This window comes from Lepisosteus platostomus, chromosome 4, assembly GCF_059453375.1.
Source record: "Lepisosteus platostomus isolate fLepPlt1 chromosome 4, fLepPlt1.hap1, whole genome shotgun sequence".
Classification (NCBI taxonomy): Eukaryota; Metazoa; Chordata; class Actinopteri; order Semionotiformes; family Lepisosteidae; genus Lepisosteus; species Lepisosteus platostomus.
The window spans coordinates 12894735-12913371 of record NC_142614.1 but is presented as its reverse complement, the minus strand read 5'-3'; the positions used below and the strand labels follow the sequence as shown (position 1 = coordinate 12913371).

General features: G+C 38.8%; 1 protein-coding gene across 1 annotated transcript in view; it reads left to right on the top strand.

The window, feature by feature from the left end:
• The window catches only part of glis3 (GLIS family zinc finger 3), an 82901-nt gene that overhangs the window by 51034 nt on the left and 13230 nt on the right, over positions 1-18637 (top strand). The window contains exons 5-8 of the mRNA XM_088628596.1: positions 1418-1579; positions 1979-2089; positions 15510-15651; positions 16781-16946. Of these exons, the coding sequence (XP_088484722.1) occupies positions 1418-1579; positions 1979-2089; positions 15510-15651; positions 16781-16946 (581 nt within the window). The remainder of the gene's footprint in view (positions 1-1417; positions 1580-1978; positions 2090-15509; positions 15652-16780; positions 16947-18637) is intronic.

Genomic DNA, 18637 nt, shown 5'->3' with positions numbered 1-18637 from the left:
GGTGTCCTTGTGGGCTGGGCTGGGAGTTTTAAATATTGGGATGACAGGGTCGCCATTGCAGACAGCAAGTCTTTATGCACCCAGACCACTGTTTCAATGAAGGCTAGGCTGAAGGGGGGCTGTCCTGTGAAAGGATGTTGCTCAGATAAATTACTCATGCCTGCTATATTTTAAAATATCTTTATTTGCACAGTAACTACATCAGGAGGTCAAGTCAGTTCTAGGTTAATACCAGTGCTGGCATGCCTGCAATAAAACTTGCAGGCCGTTACTAGTATTGGGCTAATCCAAACTGATGATAGTCACACTTTCTAGAGCTAAAACAAGTATCAACATTTTTTTTTCCTTAACTTTTACTATAATACACGTTTATGCATTATAAATGATGTAAGAGTAACTAATGTAAACAAATGTTAAAGTTTGATTGTGCAATAGCATTTGTGCTTAACTTTATATGGAGTATATACTGTATATCCTGAAGTATGTCTCTTCTGGAGATATACAGTACTTTTTATGATGCTGTAGCCAATCGGTGCTGGCGAGATAAAGACACAGCCTGTCTCGGCTGTGGCTGGCTGCTCTTCAGGAACCTGCTCAGCTGGGCCCAAAGTCAGATAGGTCTGGAATGCTAATAATCTGAAGCACTGCTTTTTAATTGTACACAGGTGGAATTTCCGTGCCACAGTAACAACAGTGACCTTCGACAAGGCTAATTATGTACATAGTAGGGAAACATTATGTGTATGTTCTTTGAGCCAAGTGTTTTTTGTAAAAACCGCATTGTTTAAAAAAAAAGTCAACATCATTATTTTGGTACAATCAGAACTAACACACAATGTTTTCAAATATTATGGTGTTAATGTTACTGTATCTGTTGACTTCAGCATAAATGTTGTCAGTTAAAGTGGGTTTTTCTGAACATGTTTACAGTATGGTTTACCATTGTCTAAAAATGATCAGTCTGTTAAATAACATAAACAGACTGGGTACTGCAGTACACTTGATACCAAAGCCATTCTGATATTTTGATACTTCGGTGAGAAATTCAGCTTTCTGACTATGAGTCATACCATGTGAATCCAAAACATGCACAAGCTTTATCTTAGAATTGTTGGGTTCTGTGCAGAGTCTTGCATCTGACAAACTGATTCCTGACATATTGCAGTGGTCAGTGACGATAACATAGTACTCTATACTCTTGGCCATTCAGCCTTGGCTATTACAGACATCACATGGAATCTAGAATGCTATTTTAACCCATTGTTATTTCCTTGGTTTGTTTAATTGGGGTGGAGAAGTACAAATATTGCTACAGTATGATCTTTTGTAGAAACCATACAGATTGCCCGTACGTGAAAAAATCTAAAATGAAAAACTAGGCATTCTCCAAGGGCCTTATTGTGTTTTTCCCTTTCAGTTTGAAGGGTGCAAGAAGGCTTTCTCCAGGCTGGAGAACCTGAAGATTCACCTGCGGAGTCACACGGGAGAGAAGCCGTACCTGTGCCAACATCCTGGCTGCCAGAAGGCCTTCAGCAACTCCAGCGATCGGGCCAAACACCAGAGAACACACCTGGACACTGTAAGGACAGCATGCATGCCTCCTCCGTGCACAGCCTGGCAGCCTTGTGGTAACTTGTGAAACAGGAGCTCAGAATTAGAAAAACAGAATTGGGCTTTTATCAATAATACTATTAATTAAGACTCAATTAGTAAAGAGAGACCTGACTCACTTTGTGTTAAGTCCACACCTTCAAGTGCTCAAGTGAATAATCTTTCACCTATGCGGTTTAAAGCTAACAAGAGAAAATAGTGCTGGTTGCAAAGTGGGGATTTCTGTTCTCTAATTAAGGTCTTACTAGGGAAAAATAAAATGGTATTTCTCCTCTTGTGTTATCTTTTCAACATAAAGAATACATCTGATGATGTACCTGCGCAGGTCTTGCACACAAACCATTGTCAGGCTGGTGCTCTTTTACAGAAGCCATATGCTTGTCAGATTCCTGGCTGTGCCAAGCGCTATACTGACCCCAGCTCCTTGAGAAAGCACGTGAAGGCACATTCCTCCAAAGAACAGCAGGCTAGGAAAAAGGTAAGGAGCCCCAGTTACACGGTGTGCCATCTGTGGCTTAACCTATTTTTCTAATTCTGGGTAATTTTTCTGACCTCCTTATCCCCGGTTTCCTTTTGTGTTATTGTGATGATAGTGATGACGAGTGTGGATGTTGTTTCTGACTCCCGAGTGAAATCCATTAAAGCCGAAAACAATTGTTTTTCAGAGAAGGGTGATGTTAGAACCCAGACATGCTGGTTAATGGGTTGCTGTTCCAAAGAAAAATATGTTTTAATCTGTGGATTAAAAAAACAAACAAAAAACAAATGCGTAGGAGCAGTGCGTCTGGCAGAAAGGGCCAGTTAGAGGAAGATGAGAAGAGATTGTATTAATAATCCGGGGGGATGATGAGGATCACTGCAAAGGTCAGGCTGTTCAGTTTTTTCACAATTTGTCTGTAGCAGGAACAAACAGAAGGGATGGAGAATCACAGGTTCCACTCTAGCGCTGTGTACTTGAGACAGATGACAGTGTGTGAGTCTGTCCAGTAGCACAGCAAAGTCTAATCAAATAGTAGAATAGAAATATAAATCATAACAGTTAGGGAATAGGGAAAAAAGTGTAGAATCAGTCCTTCATTCACAGTTAACTCCTTCATATCCAAAGGCAGGTCTTCAGTTTCAATACAAATCTAATTCAGCATTGCATCTATAAAAGCTGTAAAATTGTACAGTATGCAAATGTAATATTGACCAAATGAGTACAATGTTACACAGTATATTTACTCTCCTTAAACCAGTAGGAGAATTTAAAAGTCTTTTTGAAAACTTTGTGAGTATTTGAGAAGTATTTTTCTTCTGGGCCAGAGATATGTAAAGCATGTAGCTCTGAGCCACCAGCAGCGAGCTCTGCTCCAGAAGACAGGTCTGCTGTCATGGCAGATTTCTACAGTGTGTTTCAAGGGGGCAGCGTAACATGTAACATGCTCCATTGAGACTTGTTGCATATGATGTGTTTCAGTGCCCACCTAGCATTCCCTTCCTCTTCTTCCCTACTGCCAGCACTTACAGTACCTTCAGTGAAACTTACTATGTGACACTATTGAGCAACTACTATACATTCTGCTGCTCAGTTCACTCTGATTTTACAAAGATATCCCATAGAATTAGAATTAATGCCTCACATACTGGGATGTGAGGATGGGGCAGTTAATCCTGTTTAAGGCTATAGATATTAGGCGGGCCTGATCTCACCTGATTTAGATTATGCCAATAGCTTTGCAGTCTGGTGATTAAGGAAAGAGGCCATTACCAGGAGGATCCAGTTTCAAGCCGCCCAGCTCTGCCAATGACTCACTGCATACTGTGCCACTCTGTGAGAAATACTGACTGAGCTTGTACTCTTTCTCCTAGAAGAGATGTCAAACTGTAGCTGTTGACACACACTTCTCCCCTTCCGTAGCCTCTTTTATCAGCTATGTGACTAATAGAAGGCACCCCAGGACCTTTCTGTCTTACCTAGGATACAGGTCAGAGGGAGGTCAAGCAGACCCCAGACTTGATTCACTAACATTTCTACAGAACACATTTTAATCACATGGCCGGTATGGCCATCCTCATGGAACAGGGGTGATTGCCAAGTGTTTCCAGGAATTGTGCCACATCATCCTTTTCCCTTCTGTGGCTAGCCCAGTATTTTGGAAATTGTGTCTGTGAACTGCATCCCTGTCCTTGCCCTCTTCAGCGCTCCTGTGTTCTTGATGGGATGTAGCACAATTCGCACAGGCATGAGAATGATGTTGCTTATGATTTGAAACAATGGTAAATTATGTAAGGTTTTCATGTGGCAACATTTGTAATGTAAGCAAATCTTGGTTACAGGAATTAAATCATGGCTTTGGCAGCTGTGCCTTTTTGTTGGCAGCTCAATTAAATCAGAAATGATGTACACAACACTGTGCATCTGAGCTCTTCAAATTACTAAAGTAAAAAAATTGGCAGGGCCATTTTAAAGCCATTTATTGGCTGTTTTGCAAAAAAAAAAGACAAAAATGGTGTCTGAACAAGGCTGCGAGCTTTATGGATTCTTGTACTTTGATCTTTTGAAAATGGAATGGAAAGTATCCTGGATAAGCCTCTAGTGATGTCCATTTTCATGTGTGCTAACAGCCACTAGACTTTCTATTAATGATTGAACATAATAAAGTTCCGTAGAGTCAGGTGTAACAATCTATGCATGGCTGGAGTTAGTTATCATATATGCTTCTGTGATTAGAAGCTATTCATACACGCACAGCTGTCTTTATACAGTGCCTTGCAAAAATATTCAGTTCACAGTTTTTTCTTTTTCCACTCACAGTCATGACACTTTGAATTAGCAATTATTGTTTGCTGTATACATAACCTACTCCACACGTTGATATGAAATATGAATATTAATTATGAATATGAAAGAAATGGAAAAAGTCCTATCATGTCATATACAGTAAATGCATATGACTAAATTTGAACCCTTTGCTGTGGCAAGGTGTGCAAAATTACTTTAACATGCTATACAATGTGGTTAATGGCCTCTGTCTGTGCAATGATAGTGATTTACTGTACATGATTTCAGAATAAGTACATCTATCTCTGTAGGCTCCCATAATGCCTCCCTTAGGCAGGTAGTGAATTTCAGATTCAACTGTGAAGACCAAGGATTTTTCAGAGCAACTCAGAGTAAAAGTTGTTTAAAGGCACAGGCAGGAGAGTATATAAATGTATAGACGACCCTTAATATCTTTTTGAGCACTTCCTTGGTCAGGTCCTCCAGAGGCAGCAGGGACAGTGATGAGGCAAGTGAGAATGAGCACAGGCACATGCTGCTACCAGCCACTCGTGATCCTGACTTTGCAGAATCCATACTTGTTGAAAAGACTGGTGTAGAGTCTTTAGTCTGAAACGTTTGGATTCCCCATCTTGTGGGGCTGTGCTGTTTGGCTCTAGCATGATAACATTATTGTACTGAAGCCAAAAAAAGGCTGAGCCCTATAGTAAAGCACAGATTCATTAAAATAATATGAAACAGCATGTCATAGGTCATGTATGCAAACCGCAATCTCTTCTTGAAGGCTTAATGCAAAACAAAATCTCTATTAACACAATTATTGAGGTGACTCTGTAAATATGAATAGAATTCTTTGAATTTTACTATCTAGACTATTAAGTCTACTATCTACTTTTGCATTTATTAATTGCATTTATTTAGCCTTCATTTTCTCTTTAAATTCAGCATAATGGCACTAGAGATAACACACAATGCAGTAATCAATGTAGTATACAAAGTTAGGCTCAGATTTGACTCTCTGTCATAGGCACACACAACCTGCACAACCCAGGTGATCACCAAATTCCCTTCACAAAAGATCTGGCCGTTGCTAGGTACAGTCTGAATGGTGCGAGAGAGCAAGAGGAGTAACATGACTAAAGTGATGTCATTGGTTCAGGTCATGATAATATGGCCAATAACTGCTACAGTTTCCTTGTTTCATCTCTGTGGGAAGAACTGAACTGCAGATTTGACTAACTGACTCAGCAATGCAAAATGCATCTTCTCTTCTTGTGGTATATATTCGTAAAACCTCGGTGCCCTTTAGACATATGCAGGATTCATGCCAGTATTAGTGCCTGCTGTCTGTACTGTAATATAATTTTACTGGGCAAAATAATTTCAAATGCACACAAATCCCGCAGGTTGAAATCTGTAAGATTTTAAGAACTGATAATGTGGAAACAAATGTTCTTACAGTATGTAAACTCTCTTCACATCAACACTCAAGTGCAAAGTGAAGTCTTCTGCTCACCCAAGAGATTGATGCTTTGATTCTTACACTAAAATTTCTGATGCATGCAAAGTCTGTAGCACAAGGAGAGAGAAATGAAAAGCAGAATGTGAAAGCAAAAGTCTAAGTGAAACCTTAGGTAGACCTTGGTGGACCTTCCACTCCTGACTCCTTGTTCCTCTCCAGTTGTGGTATTTAAAATATTTCCTGGCCATGGCAATACAAACATCAAGAAACAATAATCCTTCTATGCCAGAACTAAGGTTATTTACGGCTTTAATTAAAATGAAGAGCTGGCATGTTGTCAAAGAAACGTGAACAGAAACGTGAATTCATAATAAAACTATTTCAAAAAGGCACCATAAAAATTCCGATAAAGGCACCGAGAAACAGTGGTTCCGCACGCTGTCTTGAAAAGAGTCAGACTCCTCTGCTGTCACACCCTGTTAGTCACGGATCCTTTTAATATGTGCCACTTCTAATCCTCTTTCTCTTCGACTGCAGACACTTCATGACATTATTTCAGTACTGAGAGCCAGTTGTGAACATACTGAGAGTTTATTAAAATCCCCCTAGTCGGGGGAGGCAAAAGACATGTTGTTTGAGCTCATTTTAAATGAGAACATTTTTTTCTTTTTTCTGTGAGTTTAGAAAAACTGGTTCTTAGATCTGTCAGAAACAGAACTTATAGTGTATGTAGTACATGCCGAAGTGATGTTGGGTGGTACGGTACGTGTACAACCATGTACAAGATACATCGAAAAGAATTACAGGTAATGAAATCTACTAGTTGCAGCTAGTTTTTACCTAGAAATCTGAATTTAAAATGTAGTGACTGATGGAAAATTATCTATGCTGATTCAGGTTAGTGTTTGGACACATATTAAAACTAGGAGGAAAAGTGTGTTGAACTGGTGTTACAAAGGGAAGAAAAAGTCTCACTGATTGAGTTATAGTAGCACAATGGCTTGAGATTGGTGGTTGTGGAGACTAGCTTGGCTTCAACCCATCCAGCCCCTGCAATATCCTGCTACTTGTATTATCACTGCTACTTTCCACTGTGTTGTTGGCACTCTTGCTGTTATTTTATGTTCTCATATCCAACAATTTGTGTTGTCACTTTTTTATGTCATTTCTTGTGTCCTTTGTTATGTGAAGAAACATGCAAGTAACCATTCCATCGTACTCGGGTACATACACCAGTTAAACTGAAACTGGTTGAGTAATATTACTAGGGTACAGCCAGATCCACACCAGCAATCTCCAGTCTGAGGGACCCATATACACATCAGGCAGAGCCCTCTGCCAGCCTAACTGCTGAAAGAGAACCCTTAAATGTTTGTGATTTCAGCAAAGAGGACAAAGTTCTGTTCTCATCTATCCAACATCACCTGAAGGGACTACGGGGTAAATTGTGCATCCACAGCTCCTGCTGCAGAATTTGTTATTGATTGTTTGGGTGAAGGTCAGCCCACACCTCACCCACTTCTGCTCACCTAAGAATAAGTATCAGGTTTCTAACCCACCACAGTTCGGCACTTTGCAAACCCTGCTCCACCTCAACATTGCCCTCGGCTCATCTCCGGGTGTCTGGTGGTCTCATCCTCGCGGCCAGGAAGGTTATGCCCATAATCAGAATGGAACTTTATTACTTCTATCAGTACATCCTAATGAGGGCTTCAGGATCACAGCACTGCGCACCATCGGAAAGGTGAGGCAGGAGGAGGCTGGGTAGGTCATTCAGTACAGCATAAAGAGAGAGAGAGGCCCAGAACCAGCTGCTAATGAAGCCCTTACCTCATCCACTGGATCGCCTTTCACCTTTTCACAGAGTTTCATCATGTAAGATTATCACCAATATAACAATGATGATGTTGTTAATTTTGGTGAGTGGTTTCAGGAACAGGGGAAATGTTTCAAACCTCTTATAGCATTAAACATGTTTGTAAAAAGGCAAACTAGCCGTGTTAGTAGCCACACATCTTACTTCTTTTTGATCTGCCTGTGGGAGAGTTGTTTGTGCACGGAACAAACCAAAAATAGCATACCGTGTGGTCATAGGATCATATAATTGCATGTATTTTATTTTTAATCATTATACTAAATTCAAGTATAATTAAGCATTCATCTTCCTTTTCAAAGTCAGTGGAGGTATTCAAGTATTGAGATGAGTGCATTTAAAAACCATCCTAAGCAGATTGAGCCTTCATTATATTTTTCTTCCTGTGATCCACACAAATAAGTAAAAGCATTAGCTCATTTCTTTATAGCTGTGCAGCTTTCCTATTGCCTTTCTTTCACGCCATTGCTCAGTTTCTGCTCTTACCTTTTGTTCACTTTTCCCTGCTCTCTTTCTCTGTTATTGTTAAATATGTCATTTTATAAGATGTATATTAATGTCCTGTACAGAAAATGGTTTGCTTTAAATTAAGTTTGCAGCACATTACCTGAAATTCTGTTATGTATTGCGAAGACTGTATCAGAAAACAAGGCCCTGTGGTCCCGGCTAACACATACAAAGGCAACTGTAATTTCCAGTAAGCCAAGGAGAGGAGGTGAACTGTTAGCAACCAACAATGGAAAAGCCCTGAGTGTGGAGAGCTGAGGAGAGTGGCCATTGTTGAACCTGTGGCATACTGTGTGAGTGGGGGAAATTGTTGCATGATGAACATTTTCTGTATTAATTCATGTACTTCTAGGCTTCCCAGGGTGGAAACTGTACTGATTGAAAGGCTATTTCCCAAATTTCAGATTGGCTCTAACTGAACACCGTGTATCCAATCAAATTCAGATCTGGCGAGTGTAACCACTTCAGATTTGCACCACTGTATTCCACATTCAGAACTTAATCTATTCACTTTCAAAACATGTTCCTTCATGACAAATGACTTGAAAGCAGTACTTAAACTTTAGTTTACAGCAGCTGAAAAGCAGTTCACCCAGTTAAGTGAGATCACAGAGATAATGCAATTGAAATGCAATTTTAATATAAAAAATGACATTTCTGTGACTTTTATCTACCTTGATTATAGCACTTATACTGATAATTGTGATATTGATTACTATGGGCATAATCATTTCTGTCAGTCTTTGCTGCCCTCTCTTGGTTGTTATTAAATTGAAACATACACGGTTTTCAATAAGTAGAAAATGCTGAGTTAATTGAAGATTCTATTTTGTCTGTGTGTGTGTGTGCCCTGCAATGGACTAACCCACTACATCCCCAGTCAAGGGTGTGATCCCACCTGGGTTCTTTTTCCTTCAGGATACACTTTCACAACCCTTATAAAAAATTTAACCAGGAATTTCAATGTGTGCATACCTCTAGTGATACTATTTCTTGTAGTTGCAATAAAATTTTGATTTTCGTATTAGATCGTATTGGATAGAAATCTCATTCTTTCACATTCTCTCTTGGCTCAGACATTCATCGCATAGAGTGGATTTCTGCATTTATATAACATTGTTTTATTGTAGGTATAATATTTAACTAAACATAGTAACAAGTAGAAGTTAAGAAAATCAAAATAAAATAATAAAGTCAAAACATTTAATTACTTGACACACTTTGTTAGAAAAAAAGAGAAAAGTTACTTTAAATATTTTTCTTAATACAATTTTCCTTATTTTTCATCCTTCCAGACAGAATGAAAGAACAAAGATAGATTAAATATGATAGGATGTTACAGTTTCTTTAATAAAAACAAGTATTTTTTATGTCAAGACTAAATGTGCTTCTTACATCCTCTGAGATTCTTCTTCTGAGCCCACAATATATCAGCATTGACAGATCAGAGAGGAAGTTGTTGAACAAATTAACCCTCCACACCGTAAAGCATTCATCAGTTCCTCCTGTTGAATTTTTCAAGAATCCACAGAGGGTTAAGAGAGAGAAAAACAGCAATACTCGGTGAAAGTAAAGCTAATTTAATGCATTGCTCTTCTAAATGTAATAAGCCACCGGTTGTCATTATAATAAGTGAGGGCTGAACAAAATAAGTGGCCTGGAGCTGCCAGCTCTCTTTAAACAAAGTTACCAGACGCAGTAAAATGTCAGCCCATGGGCTGCAGCTCCCTTTGTTACAAGCTGAAAAGGAGGTGTGGGGAAAGGGCCTAGGGTCAGCAAGCACGCTGTATCTAGGAAACGTTTTGTCACCCAAAAATGCAGTGAAGAGTAAGTGTTTTAATCCTCCTGCCTTAATCCCTCAACTTCCTGTTCTTGGAATGAAATATAAATCAGGCACCGTGCAGTGCAGCAATTTTGTCCTTGAAAGGGATGTTGGCAAAAGAGGATTAGTGATGGGCAGAAGTGTTTAAGGAATTTAATCACACAATTTGTTGTAAAACTTGCAAGAACACGAGTGACCAACTCTTTTGAGCGTGGCTACTGCAGAACAATGGAACACACTTTAAGAGTGATTAGATGGTGTCTGTAGTGTGTTCCTTACACACACCCAGTGTCAGAGGTAAGAGGCACACCAGAAAGCAACCTTGTTAAAATCCAGGAAAAGGATAGGTTACAGAACAGTGGTTATGTGGGAAAAAATGTCAACCTATTACAAAAGTGTAATACTTCAAGCCCGGTAATCTTATACTGACTAGACCAGGAATCTTTTCTGACCTAAATGTATACAGTAGCATACATACAGAATATTTCTAAAAAAGTAGAAAAAAAAAGTTGATTGTTTTGTATTATTAGAAAAACTTTCTGCTTGGAATAGTGTAGTTTATTTTGAGAACTGCCCCTCTAAGTCATCTTCTTTTCATCTAACTGTATAGTATTTGTTTATCAAATATTTAAACAGTCTAGATTTGGTTTATATAGTGCTTACTTTCTGAAAATAAATCCTTGAATGCGTAAGTGGGAAAAGTTCCATGAAAGACTTCCAGCCTTTAAAAACAGTGTTAAGGAGCTATCATTCTGAATGTTAAATGCTGCATTTGAGTTTGATTTTCCTGAATATACTGTATACTGAATTGCCCTTGAATATTCTAATAATCCAAATGTCATGTAATAAACTAAATGTTACCTTCTTTGCAATGTGCAAAATACCACGGGATTAAGCAACCTGGGTAACCTTTACACATTTACGCAGGCAACTAAACTTTTTACTTTGTCAGGCCGATCAAAGTCAGGTTTCCATCGACTTTCAAGAATTGCTTCAGCATTTAAAATAAAATAAAAAGCTTCAGCATTTATTAATTGACACAATTAACAAAGTCCTGGATTTTCAAATAAAGTTGCAGTGGCAAAACAACAGTGAAAGAGTAAAGCTCAAACTTGTTAATGAACGTGATAAAACTTAAAGTTAACTTTAAGGTTTAGTGTTGTACAGTAACTGTGCCTTTTACCAGCTGTCTTCTGGTTTAGTTCAGTTTTTATGTGATTTCACCTTTTCCACTGTGCATTTTTACACTAGGCTCGCCAACAGCTATCATTCCAATAGTAAATATTTGCAAAGGTAGCCTCTTACTGTACCTCTCAGCCCTATTACATGTTCTCTGTGGTAAATCCATATGATCACAGCTCCAGATTAGTGTAGCACTGAAAGTCACAGTTCAAGCAGAAGCAAGTGAAGTGAAGAGAAAGGTCCTGGACAAAGTGCAGTATCATAGTTTTTGATTTCTGAGTGTCTCTTGACTATATATTGTAAGTATTTACCATATACTGTATCTCATGCACGTCTTCCCTGTGTGACTCTGTGAGAAATTAATGAGCCAGTGAGGCAGAGAATAACAAAACTCCATTGGTCACTGGTGTTATAGTATTAATTCCAGATATACCCCCAGTTAAATAAATCCGCTAAAATGTGTACAAAAGAGATTTTCTACGTTATTGTCAAAACACATTTTAAAGTTCACTTTGAAAATAAGAGGAAGCAAAGTTCTCCAAGGCTCCCCTGTTTCTGTTTTCAGTATTGTTAACAATGAGAACCTGGCACAGGCTGCAGTCCTGGTGTTGAACAAGCACCTCAATGCCAACTCCACCTGTTCCAATTAAACTAAATGCAACCACATGTAACGTGAACAGCAGGGGAGGGCAGAGTAAGTACAGCAGCACAGAAGTGAGGTTCCGTCTGTTTTCACTAATACACCACAAAGCACGTGGTGCCGAGAGCACTGTGTGCAAAATAAAAAAGGAAAAGTTTGTGAACTCTATTATTAATCTATATATAATTCTATATACTTTTAACGTTTTATCCATGGTTTCATTTTAAAATTTTAATTTATGAGGAAGGCATCACTGAAGAGGAAACTTAATCACTGACAGAAGTTTGCAAAATGAGAGAACAGTAGAAGAGATTTGAAAAAAGGCCAATTAATATCATTTGTACTAGAAATTGTTAGTAACTATGCATTTTATGCATTCAATTATTAATAGGTTTCATACTGTTATTCATGTTATTAACACTCTATTAATGATTCCATGTATTACAGGTTACAAAGAATTTATCAATTCAACTTTCCATCTCTAAACTAATATCTTTCCTCTTAGCCTTTATAAAAGGAATGCTATAGTTGTACGCAAAATTATTTTCATTTTCCGCTTGTTTTCTTAAAACTGTGTCAATGCACTACATAACACTTGTAAACTATTTACTCCTGTAGAATAACATTCACTATGTTCACTTGTAGGTGCTAATTAAATGAATTCCAGAATCATTTGACAATTTAAGAAAGAAAAAACATATTTTTAATTTGTCAGAGAGACCTTTTCTTTAGCTCAGACTCCATTTTTGCTTAGGCCAAAGTGACTTACTGTATTTTGACTGTTGAAGGGCCAAAGATGCCTGTACAGGTGAGATACACTATGTGCTCTGGTTGAGCAAGGTTTTTTGCACAAGCTGTCAGCTGCATGCATATTGGTCTGGATGTGGATGTTTAAACAATTAAACCATTAATCTTTTTTACCAAATACCTTTTTTGTTCAAATATTCCAGTGTGTAAGTATAGATAACAATAAACCTCTAAATAAAATGAAGTTTTACAAGTTTGCTTAAAATAAAGAGAAATACTTTGTGCACTGCCTGTTCTACTCTCTGGGTCTGTAATGCATTGTGGACCTACTGTATAGCCTCTCGGAGAGCTGAGAGCTATAGAATGTGTCTGGTTCTATAAAAGGTCTATTAATGCAGTTATTAGAGAAGCCCTGATGCTTTTCACTAGCCTTGGTAGGCTTGGTGCTGTAGGTTCGCTGGAGAACTATGGTTAGCATACTGTGGGAATATTGGAAGATCGAGAAACAGTTACATTTTACCCTCATTCTGCTGGTATAGAGAGAGTATGTGAAGGAATGGTTTTGTCCTAAATGTTTTATAGTAAGAGAAACAACCTTAAAATTCAAACCACACACATTCTAACACACAATGAGTGTTAACTGCTCAAAGCATTATGATTTAAAAGGTAAAGATGACAAACCAATTCCACAGGCTTTGATTGTGGTTATGATTTCTTATCTTTTTTAACTGAACCTGTTTACAGATAACTTAGGTACTGTTTTCTTTAGCAGCTTCATTCTGAGGAAACTAACAAAACCTGAGGTAAATTTGTGCACTTATGTTTTTTCTAGCCTTTTCTCTGTGTGGTGAATGTATCTTGTCCATTTTCTCTTGACAGAGAGATCATTTTTGGTTAGTGTCTTTCCTGTCAAAGGGCCTGTTTCTGATTGTGCATGTCGACACGACACATCATACCCTTCTCAACCATCACACAACTTTCATTGTTTCTGTATTGGTCAGCTTCCCACACTCACCCACTGATGACCATCCTCAGATTTCATTTCTCCCTTCACTGTGTCAGCAAACCCATTTCATGTGAACAAGTAATCGATTTATTCCATGCTGAAAAAGGAAGAAAGAAAACACAACGTTTCAGCCGTGGAGGAAGGCTCCACAGCCGAAACGTTGTGTTTTCTTTCTTCTTTTTTTCAGCATGGAATAAACCTATTACTTGTTCCTTTGCAGCCTACGCGTGCTGACGCAGCTACCCACCTGAACTACTCCAATCCATTTCATGTACTGTAAATCTCCATTCCCTTACCATTAATGTCTTGCTGGAATAGTGTGGATTCAGCCTGGCTCCAGCCTAAGACAGCCCTGGCATTAGAAGGTACTGCTACATTAGGAACAAAAGGAGTACTTCCAAGTATTACCAGTTTTGTTGCTAAAATACCAATTCTTAAAATGTAGAAAAATAAATAAGTTAAATTATGGACTGTATGACCTTTTCCTTTTACTAATGTGTTTAATATTGCTCTGTATTCTGAATTCAAAACAAAATGCTCATTTACATAAACAGTGATGCAACCTGCTCATGAAGAACCTCCATGAGAACAGTTTTACCCTCAGAAAGTTTACTAATATGGTCCTGTTACAGTTGAGCACTGATATGCAGTTTGCTTGGTCATGGTTACTGTTCATTTGCTACTCATCTGATAGCAAGTTACAGAATAAACCAGGTCCCAGGCTGAACCCAAGCAAGCAGAGTTCCAGTGGGAGTGTCTTAAGTCGGATTCTCAATGTCGGTGAATTTAGTTTTAAAAATATCTCAATTAAGGTAAACTGCCAGATTTCGTTTTCACCATGACTTTGTTTCTAAAAAGGTTCATTAAAAATGTGCATGATCTGCAGTAGTGTTATAATTTACACTGCCTTGCAAGTTGTACTGTTGCTTATTACTTGTCACTAACTTGTTCTTTCTCATGTGTTTACTGCTTACCTCATGCTCAAGTGCTTTCCACGTATTCCCAGAGGATGCCTCTCATCATTAGTGCTGTTTTATACTCTAATCTGCGGTATGTGCGGAATTCTGTACCTGACAAAGGAGTCTTTCATTATCTGGTATTTACATTAGAAATAAAAGCAGAAATTGCCAGTGCCTGTAAAAATATGAGCCCGAAGTATAAAAATCAGGTTTCCAGACCTTTGGCGTGAGATCTTAATATCTTTAATTTACAATCCTTCAAACTTGGCATTTGTTTAACTTAATGAAATGGAAGAGTGGTGATGGATAAGCTAGACATCACTTTACAGGAACCACTGATATACAGTAAGAAAAGAAAGCTCCCTAGCTGAATATCTGAAACTGAAAAGGGCAAAATGAGTGGGATTAATATCTTTTGTGCAACTTGTAAGATGAAATAAGACAATGGGTTGAAGTATGGTGTACAGTAGGTGGTACAACTTCCTGAGAATATGTCCTTTACTGGATAAGAACATTCACAACGTATCATCAACTTATTTTTCAGAATAACTGCAATGGCATCTTGAGCTGATGCTATGCTGAGATAGCTATTGCAAAAGCAAGCATTTTGTATTCATGCTGAAATAAAGTGTTGACTGTGATGTTAAGCTGCTTGTGCAAGAGCTTTCGTGTTGGGGTGAAGAGAAAGTCTTGTTGATGCAGACAGTAAACAGTTCTTTGCTAGACTAATTTGTATGTCATACATACTGTACATGACTTTTCAAATAAAAAAAATAACAGTGTCTCTGTTAAAGATGTTTTTTATTCTTGAACGTCTGTAGCCCAGCATGACACCGTTATGAACTCCTCCTATGTTTATGTAGTATATAAAATGCCACTCTGGACTTCATCTGGCCGAGTAGAAGCAAGAGTTTGTTATTGTATTTTGTGTTTCAGTTGAGGTCAAGCATCGACCTGGACCAGGATGGTCTCAATGATTGTCTCACCATCCAGCCTCTTCAGCCAGCCAGCTCCCCTCACGACACGGGGGATAGCAAAATGGGGAGGTCTCCAGCACCCAGCCACGACATGTACCCAGGTGAAACCCACAGTCCTCACTGCTGTGCAGTCTGGGCTTTCATGTACCTCACAGTGTGCAACTAGAAGCCTGTCTGCAGATCCCAATGTTTCTGTTCCCATCTTAGCCCAGAAAGCATTCTGCAATATGTCACAGTACTTAAATGTATGATGTATATAAAATTTAATTTCAGATAACAATTTAACTTCTCAGTTGCCAAGATTTGTCTTCAGCTACATAACCTTTGAAGCCTGAACTCATGAGATCTCGGAGACTAAACTGCATTGGGCCGAGATGCTATCTGTACTCTATCTTGCTATCTTTGTCTACAGAAAAGCCAGCTTGCTGCTAGGAGTGGTGTTGCATGACTAGCAGGTATAATCCACACAGGTTAGCTATAAAAAGCAAAAGACTAGGAGAGGACATCTTATAAAAATATAGGAATGCAGCATGAGTATTCAAGGTTAGAGTTAGTCACATTAGAAGATGCAAGCTTGCAATTGAACATGCTTAAACAACAGTACAATAGAGACGTGTGATTCGATCCTAGATATCTGGTTATGTGAGGCAAAGCAAATCTGATAATACCAGCGTGTAATATGAGGAGATAGATCAAAGTGTCTTTAGATATCTGTATTGACAAGCTTTGAAGGCACACCAAGAGGCAGTTCACCTAGCTTAGTTTTGCTCCAAATTGAAGATTTAATTAACAACAATCTTTACTTTTTTTGCTTCTCTCTTTTGTAACAGAAAGATTGATTACATGTTTATAAGAGCTAATCAAATTAGACAGCGTCTCACTTTTTACTTTTTTAATTAAATTAAAGAAAACTGTTAGAATTCAGAGGATCAGTCAATTACAGTGATCATTTCTGTTTAAAAGTATTTTAATACTATTTGTGTGTCCCTTAAATTACCCCGCCCCTGTAAAGGGAAAATCTGAAAAATTAGAAATGAGAAAAATGTATGAATGCCTGAAGCAATGAGAGCTTCCATGTACAGTATATAAAGTTAGTTACCTGGGATTCCTCTAGGATTTCTTCCTGCTTGTAAGAAAGCAACATGGCTTCTCACTACATTAAACCTAGGTTCTTGCTTTCTTGTCTGCTAATGCCCAGTGCCTGCTTGACTTTTGTTTTCCATCCTGTAGGCCTGTTCTCCAGCATGCAGTCCAGTCGCAGTGGAACTGCAGGGGGCACAGCACCCCCTCCTCACCCTCAAAGTCACCCCTCTCCAGGAAGCACTGTGCAGGGCAGCCCATTGCTGCCCCAGACTCAGCTACCTCCACTCCCAGTGCTACAGGATGGCACTCAGAGGTATAGCCTTTCACAGAGCCTTTATGGTGCTCTGCTGCACATTGCATTGCAAGATCAATTGGCAGATCATACAGTAGGGCTAGCCTAATGTTATGTGTTCCTCCTGAATGCATATGTGACATGGGTTCAATCAATCCTGCCATTCAGGGCCTCATAGCTTCAGGATTTTGATCCACCCAGATATTATCCTTTTAATTTAATTGTGTGGTTAATTGGCTACTGTTTCACTATTCAAGACCTTCCTAGGTTTCTTTTAGGTGAGTTAAGGTAACATCCCTGTCACAATCACAGACTAAGATCCATGTCAGGTCTTGTAGTAGACCTTACACAATGCAGTAAGAGCTGGAGAAAACAGGAGGCATGGTAAAAGAAAACACACACAAGAGAATTCTACAGGAGGCTTCTCAATAATGAGCATGGGTTGGTGTGTGAGGGAACTTTAAATACTGAAGGAAAAGGGATGTGGTTGGATAATTGGTCTGGGAGTGAGAATTTGAGGAATCTGGTGCATGTGGGAATGTGATGGGTTCAATTAGGAATGAGATTGTGAAACAGTGGGAATGCAAGGGTGTTTGTAAGGGAGAGTGTGGGGCGTGACAATACCAGGTTTCTTTTAGTTCCCTTTCATCAATACAGTAGAAGACCTGCAGGACTGGACACCCCTCTATTATCAAGCATACCCACAAATTACATGCAGATTGGTGTATAATTCTTACTTCCTGAAGGAAGCCCAGGAAAGTCACATCTCTGAGAAAAAAATCAGCTATAAATCATATCAAACACCAAAAACACCAAAATCCTGGAAACTGGAAAATCTGGAAATACAGTTCTTTGCTGTCTTCTAGTCTGCCTGCAACAATTTTTGAATTACAGTTCATTAGTTCTTTTGCCTAGATGGATGTGTCCAAGTAAGCACAATGGTGGGGAGCGTTATTCAGCAGCAGGGTCAGGTGGGATACTGCAGCACAGATGTCTATTCCAGATGTGGCCGAGCTGACAAATGTTTCCATCCAGGTGTTTCTAGCTGAAATAGAAAAACTAAACTGAAGAAACCTGCTCCTTCAGTGTCCAAAAAGGCATATTTTACAGAAATTGCAGTGAAACTGCACACAGTGGGGAATGTCACTGTCATGAATTGAGTGAAAATCTACAGCACTTGAGAGAAGGAATATCGGTGCAGAAACTAGATTGATCATTGCTTAGTGCTAAAGGTTTTAGTTTTACACTGTGTAAAAAAAGCCATGTTTGTTTTCTCAGCTTACATAAAATGCTAAGCTCTTCAAGAAGTCTTTTTTGGCTTCTGCACACAGGACAAACAAAGGAGCCGATGCCCTTTGGTACTTGTGTTTTATGTGCTCTGAATGTCAGTAATTAGAACCAACCTCATATCTGACCGTTCATTGTGGTTAAGCTTAATTCAAAGTGAGCACCTGTGGAGAAAATTAACAGTAGAATGGGATGCAAATAGTTCCAGCCTTGCTGAGATGCCAACCTTTTGTGACTTCCAGTATTTTACTATAATCCGGCACGTCTTTATCCAACAGTTTCACTGTCTTCTTAGTGTACGCTGCTGAGCTGTTAGTGCCTCCCGCACACATGAAGGATGAGGTGGGCATGATTTCATATCTGTATTTGATTCTTGCGGTTATTTTCGCCTTTCTCAGCTGCTAAGTAACTTTGTAATATAGTTC